The sequence below is a fragment of the Aspergillus ambiguus genome, assembly GCF_047715705.1.
Source record: "Aspergillus ambiguus strain CBS 117.58 unplaced genomic scaffold BDV59scaffold_2, whole genome shotgun sequence".
Lineage (NCBI taxonomy): Eukaryota > Fungi > Ascomycota > Eurotiomycetes > Eurotiales > Aspergillaceae > Aspergillus > Aspergillus ambiguus.
Window position 1 is genome coordinate 586160 of NW_027395515.1, and position 18545 is coordinate 604704.

At 52.0% G+C, this 18545-nt stretch overlaps 6 protein-coding genes across 6 annotated transcripts; all 6 read left to right on the forward strand.

The window, feature by feature from the left end:
• Positions 1 to 229: 229 nt before the first annotated feature.
• On the forward strand, positions 230 to 1552 carry BDV59DRAFT_197892 (ankyrin repeat domain-containing protein; the record flags this gene model as incomplete). Its single annotated transcript, XM_073693031.1, has 1 exon — positions 230 to 1552. One exon carries the CDS (start codon positions 230 to 232, stop codon positions 1550 to 1552), a length of 1323 nt encoding a protein of 440 aa, XP_073552375.1.
• A 1480-nt stretch (positions 1553 to 3032) lies between these two features.
• Positions 3033 to 4309, forward strand: BDV59DRAFT_168092 (uncharacterized protein). The gene is made up of 2 exons (XM_073688028.1): positions 3033 to 4111; positions 4220 to 4309. The coding sequence occupies exon 1, from the start codon at positions 3053 to 3055 to the stop codon at positions 3488 to 3490; it is 438 nt and encodes a 145-aa protein (XP_073552376.1). The 5' UTR covers positions 3033 to 3052; the 3' UTR covers positions 3491 to 4111; positions 4220 to 4309.
• A 716-nt stretch (positions 4310 to 5025) lies between these two features.
• On the forward strand, positions 5026 to 9651 carry pex6 (AAA family ATPase peroxin 6). Its single transcript, XM_073688029.1, has 3 exons — positions 5026 to 5381; positions 5460 to 9207; positions 9264 to 9651. Exons 1-3 carry the CDS (start codon positions 5207 to 5209, stop codon positions 9640 to 9642), a joined length of 4302 nt encoding a protein of 1433 aa, XP_073552377.1. The 5' UTR covers positions 5026 to 5206; the 3' UTR covers positions 9643 to 9651.
• A 391-nt stretch (positions 9652 to 10042) lies between these two features.
• BDV59DRAFT_47096 (GABA permease GabA) lies at positions 10043 to 13038 on the forward strand. The gene is made up of 19 exons (XM_073696460.1): positions 10043 to 10400; positions 10458 to 10491; positions 10638 to 10707; positions 10760 to 10832; positions 10888 to 10916; positions 11034 to 11098; positions 11147 to 11218; positions 11269 to 11383; positions 11437 to 11515; positions 11566 to 11600; positions 11653 to 11681; positions 11733 to 11765; positions 11814 to 11838; positions 11887 to 12088; positions 12139 to 12216; positions 12265 to 12393; positions 12446 to 12593; positions 12648 to 12726; positions 12791 to 13038. Exons 1-19 carry the CDS (start codon positions 10309 to 10311, stop codon positions 12979 to 12981), a joined length of 1578 nt encoding a protein of 525 aa, XP_073552378.1. The 5' UTR covers positions 10043 to 10308; the 3' UTR covers positions 12982 to 13038.
• A 134-nt stretch (positions 13039 to 13172) lies between these two features.
• Positions 13173 to 14852, forward strand: BDV59DRAFT_168100 (questin oxidase family protein). The gene is made up of 4 exons (XM_073688030.1): positions 13173 to 13571; positions 13624 to 13769; positions 13819 to 13946; positions 14006 to 14852. Exons 1-4 carry the CDS (start codon positions 13365 to 13367, stop codon positions 14755 to 14757), a joined length of 1233 nt encoding a protein of 410 aa, XP_073552379.1. The 5' UTR covers positions 13173 to 13364; the 3' UTR covers positions 14758 to 14852.
• Positions 14853 to 15061: 209 nt separating this feature from the next.
• BDV59DRAFT_197896 (HECT-type E3 ubiquitin transferase) lies at positions 15062 to 16916 on the forward strand (the record flags this gene model as incomplete). The annotated part of the gene is made up of 3 exons (XM_073693032.1): positions 15062 to 15790; positions 16305 to 16571; positions 16623 to 16916. 3 exons carry the CDS (start codon positions 15062 to 15064, stop codon positions 16914 to 16916), a joined length of 1290 nt encoding a protein of 429 aa, XP_073552380.1.
• Between the last annotated feature and the right edge of the window lie 1629 nt (positions 16917 to 18545).

Here is an 18545-nt window from a genome sequence, read left to right on the forward strand (position 1 = left end):
GCTCTCTTCCAATCATCTCGCCAATGCGGTTCAATTTCTAGCTAAGACGATGTTTTCTCGCCTGCCAAACGAGATCCTCTATGAGATTGCAAGTATGTTAGAGGAAAGTGAAATGAACGCGCTCGCTCAAGCGGCCTCGTCTCTCTATCATCGTTTGAATCCGATATTATACCAGAAGAGTATGTTCCAATCCGACGGCTGGGCGCTTCTCTGGGGTATCATATACAGGATGCCTCAAACGGTAAAGAAAGCGCTTGAAACTAAAGCGACGGCCTTGGGAGAGGCACTTGCTCTGGCAGCATCGAGTGGCCAGGTCCAGATCATCAAGTACCTTCTCGATACCGACAATGCGATATTTGAAGCTCAATTCGAGCAACAGCGTTGGTTGCCTCGTGGAGGGAGCAATAAAGCGTGGACATCAGATCATCGCACAGGTGCGAGGAGCTTCGAAACTCACAAGACACGCGTCTTTGACATAGACCAAGAACGCAGTATGTTCTGCGATCATGTTATAGTAAATGGCCGAACGCCGCTATCACGGGCGGTTCGAAATGGCCACATTCAGACTGTCAAACTACTCCTCAGTTCCGATCACGCGTTTCTCGCCGCGAAAGATGCCGACGGTCGCACCCCTTTGACTCATGCGGCCGAGCGCGGCTATGTTGATATTGCCCGCCTTCTCCTGGGCTCGGGATATCACGACATCGGCGCAGTCGACTGCGACTCTAAACGAGCAATTGACTATGCCATCCGGTTCGGCTCGGGCGCGATGGTTGACCTATTGATAGAATCGGGAGATACCAACGTGGACACGCCGGATGACATGGGGAGAACACCATTCTCTTGGGCCGCTCAGTATAGCAATCTATCAACTATAAAGTACTTGGTCGAATCGGGCCGGGTGAACATTGAAGCAAGATGTCTAGAGGGGCGCACGCCTTTTTCGCATGCTGCCGGATGTGCTGATGCCCCCACTGTGCAATTCCTGTTTGAGTTAAAGGGCATCGATGTCGAATCCAAGGACAGCTGTGGCTGGACTCCATTCGCTCATGCTGCGAGGGAAGGCAATCTTCCCGCGGTGGAACTGCTATTCACCACGGGCAAGGTGGCCATCGACTCCCCCGACATGTCTGGCCAAACTCCAACATCTCTTGCTTTTGAGGGCCATGGGATTGATGAGCAGGGTTTTCCAAACAACTGGAAGGGGCTCCACTCTGTTAGAAAGTTTTTTGTCGACTGTGGTCAAGTGGATCTTGACTCCCGGGATGACTGGGGTCGGACACCTCTTTCGTATGCCGCTGAGAACGGGGTGAAAGAAGACGTCGAGCTTTTGGTGACCTCAAGGAAGGTGGAAGTAGATTCTGCAGACAACGAAGGCAGAACTCCCCTCTCGTATGCCGCAGAGTATAATGAAGCCGATGTGATCAGGGTTCTTTTAGACACGGCGAAAGTCAATCCGAACTCCAGAGATATCCATGGTATGACGCCGCTTTCATACGCCCAGCAGAACGGGATGGGCGAGATCATGGCCCAGTGGGTACAACCTGGATAATCACAGAGGTTAAATCGGGTTGCTAGATGGCTGTGTTGGCGATATAAAAGTTGCTAGTCGAGATGTTATGTAGTGTCTGGGCTTTAGAACACAAGCGGTAAAAAAAAGGTATATATATAATAGATTAGACTTAAAGCCGGAATATATGCTATATAGGATTATTATCTAGAACAGAAAACTTCGTAAACAGTTATAGAAATTTTCTAGCTAGATATTGTTGCGGCTACAGGGTTAGTTCCTTCTGACGATTCGGAGACCATAAACGATCTTCTTATAAAGCTGGAATACCTTCCGTTAGCTATCACCCAAGCGGCAGCATACATCCTTGATTTTCTAGGAGCGTTGATGGCCTACTCTTTCCATTTTAATGCGCACTCTTTGCCGCGTTTTGCTTTCTGAGTAGATTTGTGCACGCCCTGAGCAGCCTGAGGCGATCACTAAGCACAGGATAAGCAGAAGGCTGAGCGCGCTGAGCAAGTAACCTTAATAAACTGCCCCCTAACTGATAATCACCACCTTGCCCGTTTCTCTACTTATAGTCTACTTTTGCCCGCTATACTTCTCTAAAGCATACTACTACTACTACTACTACTACTACTACTACTACTACTACTACTACTACTACTACTACTACTACTACTACTAGTACTACAGTCTCTTTCCCCAGTTGAAAAATACTGTAGTTACTACCCTGCGTTAGTATAGCAAATATATTAGTGGGCTTTCTCCGGCGAAAGACAGCCTAAAGCCCAGAAGTTTGTAAGAGCAGCTCTAGATATCTCAAAAGTTAAGGGATTCTCGGAACGCTGAACAGCGCTAGTCTATTAAATAACTTTTTACTCTAAATACCTGTCTTGGCTATCTTCCTGGGTGATATTAGGGCTATTAATTTTACGTACAAACCAAAAGTCCTCCGCTTGTCTCCTTCGGCCGCCTTAGCGCTTACCTGCTGTCTCACACGGCTGTCCTTCATCCTTTTGCAACATTGAAGAAAATAGCTAGGTTAGGGTTCAATTTAAACACTGCACTGGGAACTGTTCTGTCCATTTAAGGAACTAAAGCCTAGATTTGCGGGCCGTGAATCATGATCCGCTAGACTTTAAGAATAGCGTATCTATTCGTCTCTACAACCAGAAGTCTAACCACGCGATATACTCACCGGGTTATGGGCCACGATATGAAGTCGATCCCCGGTAGACGGCCCTGCGGGCTCCCAAGTCAGGCGGTGGACATGGTGTCGGACATGGAGGGTGCATACTACCGATTTTCCATTGAAAAGGAAATAGATTTCGGCTCTTCTTACTTCTTTATTCTTTGGATCATATGGACAAACAGACCGAGACTACTATACGAGGGTTCACAGCAATTACTGGTCAGACAAGGTACAAAGGCATACTGATATAAGCCACCTACAGGGATCGCGTATGCTTGCCAGGTTCGGCATAAGCAGGTGTTGCGTGTTATCCGTTCTAGCTATCTATAACAGAAATCTCCGCATTTATGCGAGGATACTTTATAAAGAACACCTCTTCCCTGTGTCAACGTCCTTCGTTACCAGACAGAATCTGCTTCATCATGAAAATCTCACTTGCTCTTTCTGCTCTTGCCTTACTTGCTTGCCCTGCCGCAGCGGTCGACCTTGATCTCACAGAAGACTGTGGCGCGCCTAGAACCGCCTGGTGGTCGCAGTGCACCCGATCTGCCTCCAACTGTTGCTACTACGCAGCCGAAAAGGCCAATACAACCTGTCCGATGACTCGTGCAAGACATTATTTCTTGGTAGGACGGTGCAGGACGCTCTTCGAGGGCAGCGCAAGTCCCTACAACAAAACCGACTGTGTCACCGCTACTCTGTCCGGCATAGCCTTGCTTATGGGGGATCGTGGCCTTGACTTTCCTGTTCATTGTACTATTGACGACATCAAGAATATGCCCTAGGGATTCCGGCGTTTCCCTATAGGAGGCTTCGTGGAGAACCGTCCAGGAAAAGTCAAGAGGGGTATATTGGCAATGTTAGTGTGCAATTTGAGCACTCTAAGGGAGGAAAGCGGCAGAATCTCGCTGTGGAGAGACTCGACTGGCCAACGAAAACTGTCTGTCAATACCTGAGGTTTATACGGGGTCTAACCCAGCCTCTTCTGCACCCCGGATCATAGTATATCAGTATATTTATACACTGATAAGAGAATATGAATACGGATAGGTTACTGGACCTAGTATCTACCTAGAGTAGAACTGAGCAGCTGAGACGGACTTAGTAGATTAACATCCCACACGGCTACTGGTAACCGGCATCATCGGTTCGGCGACATCCTGTACCTCTCGCAGGAGGGGTAACTGCTGTATGGCGCTCAATCTAGAAGTGAAGATGCTCTTCATCTCTCAACTATCTAGGCAGCGGTTTGACGGGAATAACAAACATGGGGAGAAGAAGGAAGGAGATAGAACTAACAGTGACTCTTATAACGGTTGAGTCACCTGAGCAGTCTAACATGATATGACGATAGCCACCTTACAACAGCGCTCAGTCAGTCAGAGCGAAATGGATAAAGGATCGACCTGTTTCCATCAGAGAAGGGGAAGGCAAGGGGAAATAAAGAGATGGGAGGGATGAACCACCCGCACAACATAGATGGGGGTGAGCGGCTCAGTGTACACGTGACTCACTGAGCAGACCCCGAGCGCCCTCACTAAAGCAGCAGTGTCCCGAAGAGGACGTCCACAGTCGTTCTAGAAAATCAAGTACGTATAGGTACATCTTTAAGCATAAACGACAGCTCTACTACCCCCTATTAAAGAAGATAAAGTAGGATGCTATCATAATTATAAGCACCAGTTTTAGCGATAAAACACGATACCGAACCTTAACGAATGCGTATTCCAATCCACGTCCTGTGATATATCCTTTTTGGTTCGAGGCATTTTGGTAGAGTAGCACACTTAAAAACGTTCCAGGCAATAGAATACAGGAGAACTTCCAATATTGTATATCTACGAGGCTACACCCCGGCCTTATATGTTTTGACCACTAATCTGGTGTGCTCGCCGAGTATATGAAAACGCCCGATAATTGTAACCCACAGCATTAGCCCTAGAACAAATTCGGTATAGCCTGCCTTGAATACTCAAGGCGCCAACACGGGGCGCGGAAAGACCACGCTTCTACATCTAAAGACCACGCACAACCGTGGTCTTTTCGCCGTCACTGACAATTACTCCGTACATATATCAACAGCGCCACGGAAGTACTGCCGTAATATATTGATCACAATACATCTCGAAATAGATTTCCTCACTTCGTAGTCCTAGAACAACTGAGTAGACCGAGTCACTGAATACTTCCTCCAAGGCCAATAACAGCTCCCGAATCTCGTGACGCGGCGTGGACGAACCTCGGCTTCGGGAGGCAGAAAGCGCGGGCGGTACCGACGACTCTGCCTCCCCCGGACTTTCTCCATCACGGCTCTGGAGTTCCCCTCGTTCTCTCTCCCTCAACTCCTCATCCTCCCCTCAGACAGTCCGGGAGAAGAACATGACGCCCTGATTAGATCGTCACTCTGTTTCCTCCCGCTGTGATCCTTCATCCGCTGGCTTTTTAGTTCCCCTGATCCATTGCCCGCTTTTCCTGTTTCCTCCGACCGCGTGGAACTCATTATGGACGGCGAGTACCGCGACCTGAATGCCGGTCTGTCCAAACGCCGGAGACGGAATGTTGGTCGCAGGCGTCTGCGCAATAGAGCTCCCATCGCTGCGCGATTGTCTTTGGACAATCAGCTGCGGGATGGTGTTGGGATGCTCTCCGATGACCTCGTGAATGACCTGTTTCCTGGTAAGTGGTGCACCTCGCAGAACCACGCGGGGTCCCGTCCGCTTGGGTCCGGTTGGGTTCTAAACTGTATCACCATAGGAAATCGAGATGAGGATGAGACACGTTACGTTGCTATTTCGCCATACTTCCCTGGGCAGCCGTCGGTTGAAGACCTTGCCTGGACTATTATTCCGGTTCGCCCCCAATCGAAGGACCGTGCCTACGACTCCCCACTTCCGCCCTCGACGGTCATCTTCCCAGACGCTGCGGACTCTCTGCAACCGTTTGTACAAGCCTTGAGCAAGCTCGACCCCACGCGACACGGCCTTCAGGCCCAGCGGTCTATCGAGGTTAGAGTGCTGGACGTTGTTCCCCTCCACCTGGACACGGTTTACGTGACGGTGGAGCGGAACCTTCTGAGAAATCATGATGACGTTCAGAACAAATTCGGGGGTGGCTTTACTAGTAGTCTGCATGGCCCGAATGGCTTGTGGGCCAAGACCGGCAAGAGCCTGGAGACGAAAAAGTACTCCAAGAAAGCCGCTGCAGAGGCCGAGGAGCGCCTCACGGCTGCTGTCCGCGAGGCATTGGGGACACAAAAGGTGGTCCATACTGGTGATGTGCTGCCACTCCCATTGCCTCCCCACCCGATCACCTACGCGCCCCCGCCCCCCGTGCACATCTCCTTCTGCGAACCCGTCTCGCAGGGTCTCTTGATGCCCAACACCAAGATTGTCCTTATCCAGGCCCGTCCGCACCCGAACCGGACCCAGCGAAGCCTGAGATCTGGATCGGGGTTGCTCAAGCAAGTTGCGGAGAACGAGGCCGACGACACGTCCAACGAGCAATTCTACTCTGCAGCGGAAGATAAACCCGCCGGGGATAGTACTGAGATGGAGACCACCTCGGCTGCGGAAGACTCGGAGACGGATGGCTCTACAGGAAATACAAGTGACTCTTCGGACGATTCATTGGAAGACATGATCACTCTGAGCGCCCCCGAACTCCCGCAAGCGCCATCCGGCGTCATGTCCGGCATGACCGCCGCGACTCCCCGTGCGGCCAGACGTGGAGACGGCATTCACACCCCAGGATCTGTTGCGTCCACATTTACCTCAGCTACTATGCGTGCTGGCCGGGCTGGTGGCGGCAAGGTCTTCAAGACTGAGGGCCTCCTGCGTGCTATTCCAAATGATCTCCTTCATCCTAGACCCCGGGAAGATGACGATTCGGAGTCATTTGTCTTCGTAGACATCAACACGCTGGCGAAGATTGGCTGTTTCTCCGGGGATTGGGTTCGAGTCGAGGTTTCTGAGGAGCCTCAGACGAACATTTTCGCTTCGATCAAGCTAGGAAGCTTCCATGACCAGGAGCAGGATTCGGGCGACTGGCGTGCCGTCAAGATCTACGGGCTGCCGGGGCTTCCATCCGCGAAACCTCGCTACTCCATCAACCAATCTGGCGACAGACGTCCGAGTATCTCCCAACGCCCTACGCTGCGTCTGACTCCGTCGGTCTTCGTTCCTCCCCTTCTCCTCAACAACCTCGACAATCCGAAGTATCTGCGGATAGCTCCGATGGCATTTGCCAATGCTAGCGGTGGTGCCAAGTCTGGTCTCTTGCACCAGATGAAGGCAAGCTCCGCTAGAAGCCCCCCGGTGGCGAAGGAGGTGACTTTACTGAAGGTGTCCACGCCACTTTCCATGGACCGGACTCTGCAGCCGGCCTTGTTTGCGGGACTCAAGCAATACTTCGAGTCTAAAAGACGCCTTCTCAAAAGCGGAGACCTGGTGGGGATTAGCGTTGATGAAAGCCTTGGTAGAGCTGTTTTCGCCGGACCTGCCGCAAACGATGGTTCCCAACTGGATGAAGATATCACCACGCGACTGGGTCAGGTGTCAGACTCGGATCGTGCAGGCTCAAGGAAAGTTGGTGTTGCCTGGTTCCGTGTAGGGCAAGTTGTTCCCAGTACGTTGGATGATCCCGATGAAATGGCGGAGAACCAGTGGGGCGGTTCGGCCATCATTGACTCGGCCACTACGAGAATGGTCCAGGCTGGTAGTGATGTGAGTAGGGTCCCTGGCATCCTTAACAACGGATGGGAATACTGGCTGGGAGTGAAGACGGTGCCCAAGTCCGTTAGCGATGTCCCGACCCCTCACGGGTTGATCACGGAATCGTCTCAGACGCACGTCTCCCCTCTACAAGAACGCATCCGCGATCTGATGTCTGTGGCCACTAGCCCGCGTGCAATCCAGCTCGGGATGAAACCTGTTGTCATTCTCCTACGGTCGCAGCAGAGGCATATTGGAAAGGCGACCGTTGCCACTAGGGCTTGTGCAGATATCGGCCTTCATACCTTCCCTATCGATGCTTATGACATCTTGACGGAGGGCGGTGCGAACGGCGGTGATGTCAAGACTGAGGCGTACTTGAAAGCAAGGGCAGAACGTGCATTCCACTGCGGATCCAACTGCACGGCCCTTCTTATCAAACACATCGAGGTCCTGACCGCCGATAGAATCGTTTCCGCGATGTCTGACATTGTCGCCGACGCCCGAGTCGTGATCGCCACCACAACTGACGTCGAGCAAATCCCCGAAGGCATCCGTAGCCTGTTTACACACGAGTTCGAGCTGACGGCCCCGGAAGAAAAGGAGCGTGAGGGCATCCTTCAGAATGCGGTATGTGAGCGAAGCATTAAGCTCTCTCCAGATGTTGATCTCGGCACCGTCGCTCTGAAAACGGCAGCTCTTGTGGCGGGGGACCTGGTGGATGTTGTTGAACGCGCAGCCTCGATTAGAACTGCTCGTTTGGACAAGCTGGCCGAAGCTGCAAGCAAGCAGTCGCCCGATGCTCCGGTCAGCGTCAGAGATATTATTGTCTCTGGCGGTGATGCTGCGCGAGGTGTCACAAAGGCTGACTTTGACACTGCTGTTGAGGCCGCCAGAAAGAACTTTGCTGATTCGATCGGCGCACCCAAAATCCCTAACGTCAGCTGGGATGACGTTGGTGGTCTTACAAACGTCAAGGATGCTCTCGTTGAAACCATCCAGCTTCCATTGGAGCGGCCGGAGCTGTTCGCCAAGGGTATGAAGAAACGGAGTGGTATTCTGTTCTACGGTCCCCCGGGTACCGGCAAGACCTTGCTTGCCAAGGCCATTGCGACTGAATTCTCTCTGAACTTCTTCTCTGTCAAGGGCCCCGAGTTGCTGAACATGTATATTGGAGAGTCTGAGGCGAATGTTCGTCGCGTGTTCCAACGCGCCCGGGATGCTCGGCCTTGCGTTGTCTTTTTCGATGAACTGGACTCCGTTGCTCCGAAACGTGGAAACCAAGGCGACAGCGGCGGTGTGATGGATCGGATTGTCAGTCAGCTTCTGGCGGAGCTAGACGGGATGAACGGGGGTGAAGAGAACAGTGGTGGTGTCTTCGTCATCGGCGCCACCAACCGTCCCGACTTGTTGGACACGGCCTTGCTCCGCCCGGGACGTTTTGACAAGATGCTTTACCTGGGCGTGTCTGACACGCATGAGAAGCAGGCCACTATTCTGGAGGCTCTTACGAGGAAGTTTACTCTTGATCCGGCCGTCTCGCTGAGCCGGGTCGCTGACCGACTGCCCCTTACCTACACGGGTGCGGACCTGTATGCGTTGTGCTCCGATGCAATGCTGAAGGCAATCACACGGAAGGCTACTGCGGTGGATGAGAAGATCAAGGCTCTCCCGGGGGAGCCGGTGAGCACGGCGTGGTTCTTTGACCACCTTGCTACACCGGAAGATGTCGCGGTGATGGTCACCGAAGAAGACTTTGGCCAGGCCCAGGACGAGCTGGTGCCTAGTGTCAGGTATGTGTTCCCGCCTTACCGGTGTTGGAATTGAGATGATAACTGACAACTTGCAGTGCAAAGGAGTTGGAACATTTCGAGCGGATCCGCCAGTCATTTGAGTCGGTTGATAAGAAGAAGCAGGATGGGGCGAGCCCACAGGCCCCGCAGACGATTGCAGATGCTCTTGAGGCGCTTCACGTCGGGGACGAACTGGATGGTCACATCATTGGTGGGCCGGTTACGAACGGGGATCATGCTCCCGCGGGGAGCGGCAAGGGTAAGGCCAGCGCGAAAGGCAAGGGCAAAGGGAAGAATAAGCTCATGGCGGTCCCGAACGGAGACTCGGACTCGTCGCTGGATGGGCCTACATCGGGACCTCGGCAGGAGGGTGGCTACGGCGATGTGGGCGAGGAGGATGAGGATTACATTGTACGAACGGGGGCGAAGGAGTAGATGGAGGACTTGTGCATATGTATATACATTTGATGATATGTTATTACTATTACTCTTTCATTTATCAGTCGGTGGAACTCGAGATCGGGGCGATTCCGAGCCGGAATCCATGACACACGCGTATTATCACTGCTGTACAGAGTAGACAAGCTTCGGCCCCATCCACATCCCCTGGAACGCCCAATTACCCGCCTGGACGGACGGGCTGTACCTGCTAAACTCCGCCTAGGGGATCCATCGCCACCGGCGCTTTCTGCTGGCTCTCGGTGTTCTCGACAAATCATCCAGCGGGCCCTCCCTTATCGTGTGCCCGAGCGGACTGATTTCCGCTGGAATTACCCCATGTCCATTAGGTAACAGACTGCTTCTTCCCCGCATATCCTCCCCCCAGGTGGATCAGGGCTTGATAGTCAGTTCGGTAGAATGCGCTCTTATGCGTCCGATGAAGTCAATCGGCACGCCATTCTGCTCCTGGTGGCGCGGGAATAACCTGCAAGCTTGACTGCTGCTTCTCGTGCTTCATCCGGTGTCCTAGATCCCCTCATATCCCCTCAACTTCGTTTTCTCCCTTTCGTTGCTGCTTTTTCCCCCTATCACCCCTATTTTCATTCGAATCACTGTATCCGGAACGATTTTCCACCTCCTAATCTCGGGGTTGACGCCGCAATGTCTACGACCAAGGGCTTTCCGAGCGATGATGATGCCCAGTTGGCCGCCATGGGCCACAAGGCCGAATTGAATCGGAACTTTTCCATGCTGTATATTGCTCTGTCTTTTCTGTTTATGGAGGAATGCCCTCGCTGATCGAGCCACAGTTCCATGTTAGGTCTTGCTTTTGCCATTCTCAATGTATGTGCTAGGTTCTCTTCCCCCGCAATTAGACCTCCCGGCCATTGGACGACATGCGAGATACGAGCGAGTCCGTCGCTGGACTAAATCCAACCACATCCTGAATCCTGGCTCCGATCAACTCTAACTGAACCTCGCCCGCATAGTCATGGACAGCTTTATCGGCTAGCCTGTCGCTCAGTTTGCCGTCGGGGGGCTGTGTCAGTGTTATCTGGGGTGCGTGCAGTTGACTTCCATGTCTTGATCGTGGTGTCTAATGCCTTGGCAGGTCTGGTTACGGCCGGTATCTGTAATCTTTCCATCGCGGCGTCGCTGGCCGAGTTCCTGTCCGCGTATCCTACGTGAGTACCGACTAGTGGCGAGGCCGGCTGTGCGGTTTAATTAATGGTGATCTAGCGCGGGAGGACAGTATCACTGGGTGGCAGGTATGTTGTTTTCTTCTCTAGCACAGGACGGTTGGATGAAGGCTAACTCGGTCGCTTACAGTCAGTGAGTAATTCGCCTTGTGGGCTGGACGCGCCCTTGCTAATATATCCCCTCAGTTTCTTGGGAAAAATGGGTACCTAGTCTTTCCTGGATCACTGGCTGGTCCAATGTCTCGGGTTGGGTATGTAGCATGGACCTATGGTCTTGCGTACGCTGACAACTATCAAAGCTTGCGCTCACTGCCACCGGTGGCCTGTTGAGTAGCGAACTCATCCTGGGGGTTATCTCCTTGATGCATCCGGTATGCGGCCCAACTGAATCGCACTGTTCCATGGCTAATCATGTGTTCAGACGTATGAGGCGCAGCGGTGGCATCAGTTTTTGCTTTATATCGGCTATAATGTCATTGGTTTTCTCATTAACTCGCTCATGAACAAGGCCTTGCCGTTGGTTACTAAGAGTGCCTGTAAGTCCTTCCATCCGTCGTCGACCCTTTGATGGATATGCTGACGGCGCCAGTTATCTGGTCGATTTCGGGGTTCGCGATTATCTCTATTACCCTGCTTGCGTGCTCGTCCCCAAACTATAACTCTGGAAAGTATGTGGTCTGTTAATGACTACGCCGAGAACGACAATTAACGTGCGTAGGTTTGTGTTTGGAGAGTTTATCAACACTACCGGCTGTATGTGCACTGTCGATTCCAGATCGAAATCATGCTAACCAGCCTTATCTAGGGCCGGATGGACTTGCCTGGCTTCTCGGGGTATGTCACCGATCGAAAATATCAAATACCATTCTGACCTAGGTGCTCTAGCTGCTCCAAGGAGGGCTTGGTCTTACTGGCTTTGTACGTCACCCGGTAACTTCTGTCGATCAATTAGCTAACTAGTGAAAGGACGGCGTAGCACACATGATCGAAGGTACATCTTACCAAGAACTTTTGGCAGAATTCGTTCTAATGTGGACAGAAATCCCAAATGCCTCCGTCGTTGGCCCCAGGATCATGATCTACTGCGTTTCCATTGGATGTTTCACCGGACTGGTCTTCCTGATCGTGCTTCTCTTCGTCGCTGGAGACATCAACCAGGTCATTGACTCCACCGCTGGGTGTCTGCTCCAGATCTTCCAGAACGCAACGGCGAACAATGCCGGAGCGATATGTCTCCTCATGTATGTTGACTGCCACCGTCTTCGGATCTGTACGTCGCTCACTATCGAAGGTTCCCACTGGTTTGCATCTTGTTCGCAACAACCACTATCATGGCCACCAGCAGCCGTATGATCTACGCCTTTGCGAGGTAATTGTCCCCCGTCAGACCGCGACGGAAGATGCTGATACGACCCAGAGACGGAGGCCTTCCGGCATCTCCATTCTTCAGCAAGGTCCACGACAAGCTCAAGGTCCCCTTAAACGCCCTGTACTTGACCAATGCGCTGGTGATCATTTTCGGGCTTATCTTCCTGGGCTCTTCCAGGTGAGTGGGTCGCAGCATCCAGACGTGAATCCACGCGGCTAATGCCCACCAGCGCGTTCAACGCCATCATCTCTTCGTCTGTGGTGATGCTTAACATTTCCTACGGCATCCCCATCGCAATAAACTGCATACGTGGTCGGAATATGCTGCCCGAGCGGCCGTTTGTGCTTCCGACCGCTGTGGGCTGGACGGTCAACATGGTACGACATGCAACATCCTGTTTCAACGAATCACACTAACGGAACTACAACTAGATTGCCCTCGCATATATCTCGCTCACGACCGTCTTGTTCCTCTTCCCTCCGGGTATCCCTGTCACCGGTAGCAACATGAGTAAGTCTCCAGCACACGGCCCCCGGCCATGGTGGGAACCCAAGCTGACGATGCCTCCCAACAGACTACTGTGTTGCCGCATTTGGTATCATACTGATTATCTCAACCTTCCAATGGATCGTGGATGGCCGCAAAAACTTCACCGGTCCCCGGGTTGATGTTTCTGTGCTGTCCGGCGAGATCGCGGTGGGCAGTAACGAGCCCGTGGAACAGGCTAGGCCGTCCAAAGACGGGACGGCTCAGGATGCCAAATGAAGGAATCAAGGAGGATTCGATATACATATATATCTGTATACAGTAGACGCGATAGACATAATGGCATGAATTGAATTGTTTCTGATAGAAGGCGCGAATGGATTGCGTCATAGGTGGCCTGAGGCCACCGCGGCTGCCGTTCCCAACACTTTAATTGCTCTCCCCACACTTTCTCCAACGATCTTCCCTGCCCTTGACCTGACTCCAAACGTGTACTGTCTGCACGGTGCTGCGGTCTCGATTGGAACATTTTTTATATATTCATATTGCCTTGTTCTCTCCATCTCGGCTGTCGGTATATCATACCTCACCCGGGACTCACTCGAGTGCAGAGGTTGGTGGCGCAACAAAGAGCGGTTCTGCGAGAGCCGAACTATAGCATCATGATCTCGTTCTCGTTTCTTCGCTCGTTCAAGAATTTGATCCCCTGGAGTGATCGGAAGCTCTTGGATCTTCCGTCTGTGAAGATCTACGAGATCGACACGGCGCATGAGAAACCCGCCAGAGCTTTGAAGCATCTGCTGAAGCTCAACCACGCCAACCATGCCATTCTGTGGAACGAGCGCAAGTTCCATAACCACGTGCCGCATGTATGTCAATGGTGCGATGATAGATGGAGAAGAAATTGCTAAACAGGCGTAGATAATCGCCTCCGCTTTCCTTCAAGGTGCGGACGCCAATGAATTGACCCGTGCATATGAGGCCGAAAGCAAGAATCTGGATCCGTGGGTTGATTCTCCAAACGAGATTAATACTTACGACTGGCGAGACTATCTGGCTGAAAGAGAGTATGTTGTATCCTCTCCTGTATAATGAAGCCGGCTGACCGTCTACTAGATACCAGCGTGCGTATGTGGACTTCTTCGAAGATGAGCTTGTCCGCCACGGGTATGATTGGAAAGAAGTCGTCCAGAATTACCTGTACTCCGGCAGACAGCCACTCTTCAGCTCTCTGATCGCTGACCGTATGTCTCCCTGCGTATAATGCATTATACGCTCAATCCACCAGAACTAACCAGTTCAGTCGGCCATCCCCTTATCCACCTGGGATATGCATTCGAGCTGTCCAGCCGCGAAGTCGCGATGGAGGCGTTAGCACTCACCGCGACGTGCTACAGCGACATTCACAAGTACTTTGACGACCCGTCATACTCCCAGGCACATTCGTCGTACTCGACGACCTCCCTCTTTGAGATCCTCGACAAAGTCCGCGCGGACAAGCGCTTCCACGGCCTCTTCGGCACACCGGGTGACCACAACATGGAGACCCTCTTCCGCGAGCACGAGGCTGACCTTCTCCACCACTGGAATGCGTGGGAGATCAGCAACCCTATGGAACAGTTCCGTGAGACCCAGGAGGTAGCGGCCGCTCTTCTTACCACTACGCTCTCCCAGCCTACCCAGAAATACGACTTCTTCTTAGTCCATGTCCTAACCACCAGCCATGCCGTCCGCATACTGTTGCCGCTGATCCCTGGCCGGTTCCAGCTCTCGCTGATCAGACAGTGGTGGTTGATGACGTTGGCGGTGTATATCGGGCAGCTCCGGCCGGAGTTGGATTTGGATGCCGTGAGAAATTATGAACTGGGTGGAAGGGATTGGACCTGGACGGCGACGAAAGCTACCAAGAGTGAATGGGCGACTGATGCCCATTACGTCAAGGCTATTCGGGCCCTCCGAGAGGCGGCGGCCACTTGGGGAGACCCGGATTCGTTCTATTTGAAGGCTGCGGTGAAATTCGCCGAGGAGTTCAATGGTTGGGGCGGTTTCTTGTAATACATTGGGTGGCGTCCATCGTTATAGGAGTTTTGGTGTTTCTTTCGTCACAGTACCTAAAGGCGCTATTCTTAAAAAAATTATTCTTGACTCGATTGGATAGGTCCGTAGGATACAAGGCATCACTGTTTATGCCTGAGGCAGAAGCAGAAGTGTAGTTTGTCATGTTTGCACTGGTGCTGAGCAACTTTCCATCCAACTGACAAACATCAACATATCCCATGCCACAACCATTCCTCTGCCGAGGCAGATGAGCCTCACATACCGACCAGACCTACTAACCAGCATAGAGAGTATTACCACAATGCTTGAAGCAGTCTCCATGACAGAGACTCCCCCTCTCTACCTACACGCGGAGCTTCTCCCCAACATCCGTCACATCACGCTCTACATCTCCCTATCTCCAACCATACAAGCGAAAAACATATTCCCCAAAATCACATTGTCCGAGTCACGTCGTGCAGTTTCTGTATCCCTTCCGGAACCGTTCGACCATGTAGCCGAGACAATCAAACTCCCTGCGCGGGTCAACGAAGCCGCACGGCGCACCCTAACCACCACCAGCTCACCGCACACCCAAGCCCCCAAGACAGCACCCGAATACTCCTACCGAATGCAGATAGACGATAACCCGGCCGAGCCACTTCTCTCCCACGAAGAACCGCTCGATAGCTTCGTTCCCTGGACAGCCACAAACATGGGCCCGTCGACGCGCCTGCGCTGCCGCGTCTGCGAGAACATCATTCTCGATTGTCCCGAGAAGAAGGAGACTGGGGGCGGCGCCGCGCCGGACGGCTGGGTATGGAAGGATCTGCCCAGTGGGAACTGGGCCGAGATGATGGACTTCTGGCATTGCCACAAGCCCGATCCCATCGAGGAGCCGGCTCCCGCTAGCGGGAATCTCTCGCAGGAACAGAGTGCCGTGGTGAAGGGGTACGGGGCTGCGAACCGGGTTGTTGCGGCGGCCGGGACGGTGCTCGTGGATGTAGCGACGTTTTTGGTTTCGGGGATGGATTGCCGGGGTCTGAAACAGGTGAGGATTGCACACCTTTGCGGCTTTCTCCCTCCAATTTCTTTTCTTTTCTTTTCTTTTTTGGTACAGAGCGAGTGGGCAAAAAAGAAGGAGGCTATTTCAGTTTCCTCCATGGTATGGCCTTCGATACAATTGCCCTAGAGCTACAGTGTCTGGTCTCTTGACACTCGCGCGGCGTCTGGGATACGGTGTGGTGTTTGGGGGGCGGTGCGTCGGCGGCAGTTATCCTCTTCGAGATGGATTTCGCCTCCGTTGCTCTTCTCCCCAAATGCCGCATTTCCAGACGTCCCGGTCTGGAGGCCGGACTGCCTCGCTGTTTCTTCGTTGATTCGGTCTTCGTGGCTTATCCCCAGAGGTATGGGATTGACGTGATTATAACGAGGTACATGAGTGGGCTCGTGTCGTTGCGGTTAGGTAGTCTGGCAGACAAATAGTTGCGTAGACGTTGAATTCATTTGACTGTATTTGATGCATATTCCGCTATTCTCAGATTGCTGATAGATAAATACTTTAGGCCCCGGAGGAACCTCGAGACTCGTCGCAGACAGAGCTCCGTTGCTCAGCGTGCGCCACGCTGATCGGAATGGATGATCCCGTCTCGCAGGGCTGGAGACTGTTCAAGACAAGTCTCTCCGCGCAGACGCCTTTGGACCAGAGCAGCCCCGCGCCATGGGAGAGCCATTCTGCCGAGACCGTCGTCGCTGCGCAGCTCCTCGAGCTCATCGAACGCGAAAGCGCCCGGAGATTTGTCCTCCACCACGGAGAGAAGAATGGGCTACTGGTAAGGACTCTACCTAATACATATGATGTGAGTTGGTGCTGAGCTGTCTAGCTTTGGGTCTTCAACCCAGACCTGCGATATTCGAATTCTGGCGCAGACCACAGTGTCACTGCGCAACGCGCTATGAAGGTGCTCTTTCAGAGCGTGGCGGACGTTGATGAGATGCTGCATCCGGAATGCGGGAAGCCGTCGCCGCTATCGTTGGAGGAACTGCGGTTACCAGTCGCGGTGTTTCGGGCTGTTGCTGGCGTCCTGCAGGACAGGAATGAGATGTTGCCGGAGTCCGCGAGGAGGTTTCGCGAGTGGAGGGTGGGGATCATGCATCGGTATGAGCTGAAGAAATGAGCATGGAAGGCATGGATGCGCGGCTCTCTTTTATTCTAGGATGCATGGAGTCAAGTCGCTCCACATCCTATGCACTCTACCGTGGGAGCTCGTTGTCTTACGATGCTGGTAAGTACTCTTAACCACCTTGTTCCTTGTTCCAGTCTCATAGTGTCGTATACAGATCTTGAATGTCTCATTGCCAGCCAGCCCGTGACAGCCCACCCGGATGCATGAAACTTTTGATATGTAGAATGACTTCCCTGTCGACGACAATCATGAACCGGAGATGTTAAAACTACCCAGGTACTTACCTACCTACCACGCCACCCAGCCGGCTAGGTAAGAACGATGAGAGGAACTCATAGGCAGCACAGCCGTTACTGGCTTCAATCCGATTTCTTAACCTGACATTACGGTGAAAATCTCATATAAAACAAATAGAAAAAAGCGATACTTTGATTACTGCTTGCTGATACTGAGGGAAACCACAAAGGAGCCAAAACTTGATGACTTTGACTGGAGAATACCATGATAGTGAGAAATAAGAAGACGACGAGAGCGAATTAGTTAGCTCGTGTGAATTGTCCTTCCTCAGACCAGGACTTAATATATAACTGCTTGGAACGGCATTTCTGGCAACGCAAAATGCCCTCAAGATACTGTTTCTTGTTTTCTAGCTGTGTTTCCGCCTCTTGCTTCGCCTCTTCCAAGGCTCGAATCTCTTTGGCACAGTTCTGGAAGACTGTAATTGAAAAAGTTGTTATAACTCCAATATTTTTAAATTTGTCCAGTTGTAAGACATCAGAAATATTCTCTGCGATCGTCGCAGCCAGAATTTCTAGAACCTCGCTGTCTCCTGTTGACCGTGACGCTTCTTCAACTGCAATGGGGAGGCTGGGAAGCCACGATTTCCCGGTGGTATCGTTCTGAAGTAACTGCCTGACCTTGTTGTTTGCGAGTGAGACAAATCCTTCGATCCTATAGTAGTCACCGATAGAATTTACTCGGATATGGCCGAGAAGGGAGATCTCAGCAGTCCGCCTGAGCAAACTTGCTGGAGTTTCAGAACTCCCCTCTTCGTCTTCGCTGATACTCAATCTGGACTTTTCTAAGGCTATAGTGAGTTATATTGATAAATCCACTCATCAGAGATTCCAAGACAGCTTTACCTTCCTCGATTGGAGCATCGCTAGCAATTTCATCTTCAATATCATAGCCTCCGGTATATAAGAACTGAACTAAATGTCTCACAGTTCTAGGGTCAAAGCTGTCCATATTAATCATGCCAGTCTGCGATTCCTGTAGTTAAGGAACAAATGAGTTGTGCGTCGCGTATCTTGTGCTTGTAAGAAGACGGACCATAAAACCATCTTGAATTGCCGCTTTTAAGGGAGAGGATTGTACACAAACGATAGATTTATGAACACTGAATTCTTCTCCATTGCAAGTAAATTTGAGATCACTGAAATCCCCCGACGCCAGGAGTTTGGCCATGACGGGGTTCGGATTGTTGGTCGACATGGCTCTGCGGAATGATGTCTCTGAGTGTTGATGTTTGCATTCTCCATTGACCTGAAGAACCCTGAGTCATATACAAGTAGAGGGAAACGTCATATCTGCCAGGAAAGTGGCCAAGGCCATCATCAT

Coding starts and splice junctions, on each gene's coding strand:
- BDV59DRAFT_168100 (XM_073688030.1), top strand. CDS start 13,365: ATGATCTCGTTCTCGTTTCTTCGCTCGTTCAAGAATTTGATCCCCTGG. Junction 13,572..13,623: donor TCCATAACCACGTGCCGCAT/GTATGTCAATGG, acceptor AAACAGGCGTAG/ATAATCGCCTCCGCTTTCCT. Junction 13,770..13,818: donor GACTATCTGGCTGAAAGAGA/GTATGTTGTATC, acceptor ACCGTCTACTAG/ATACCAGCGTGCGTATGTGG.
- BDV59DRAFT_47096 (XM_073696460.1), top strand. CDS start 10,309: ATGTCTACGACCAAGGGCTTTCCGAGCGATGATGATGCCCAGTTGGCC. Junction 11,766..11,813: donor GGCTTGGTCTTACTGGCTTT/GTACGTCACCCG, acceptor AACTAGTGAAAG/GACGGCGTAGCACACATGAT. Junction 12,089..12,138: donor GGAGCGATATGTCTCCTCAT/GTATGTTGACTG, acceptor TCACTATCGAAG/GTTCCCACTGGTTTGCATCT.
- pex6 (XM_073688029.1), top strand. CDS start 5,207: ATGGACGGCGAGTACCGCGACCTGAATGCCGGTCTGTCCAAACGCCGG. Junction 5,382..5,459: donor CGTGAATGACCTGTTTCCTG/GTAAGTGGTGCA, acceptor GTATCACCATAG/GAAATCGAGATGAGGATGAG. Junction 9,208..9,263: donor GAGCTGGTGCCTAGTGTCAG/GTATGTGTTCCC, acceptor GACAACTTGCAG/TGCAAAGGAGTTGGAACATT.
- BDV59DRAFT_168092 (XM_073688028.1), top strand. CDS start 3,053: ATGCGAGGATACTTTATAAAGAACACCTCTTCCCTGTGTCAACGTCCT.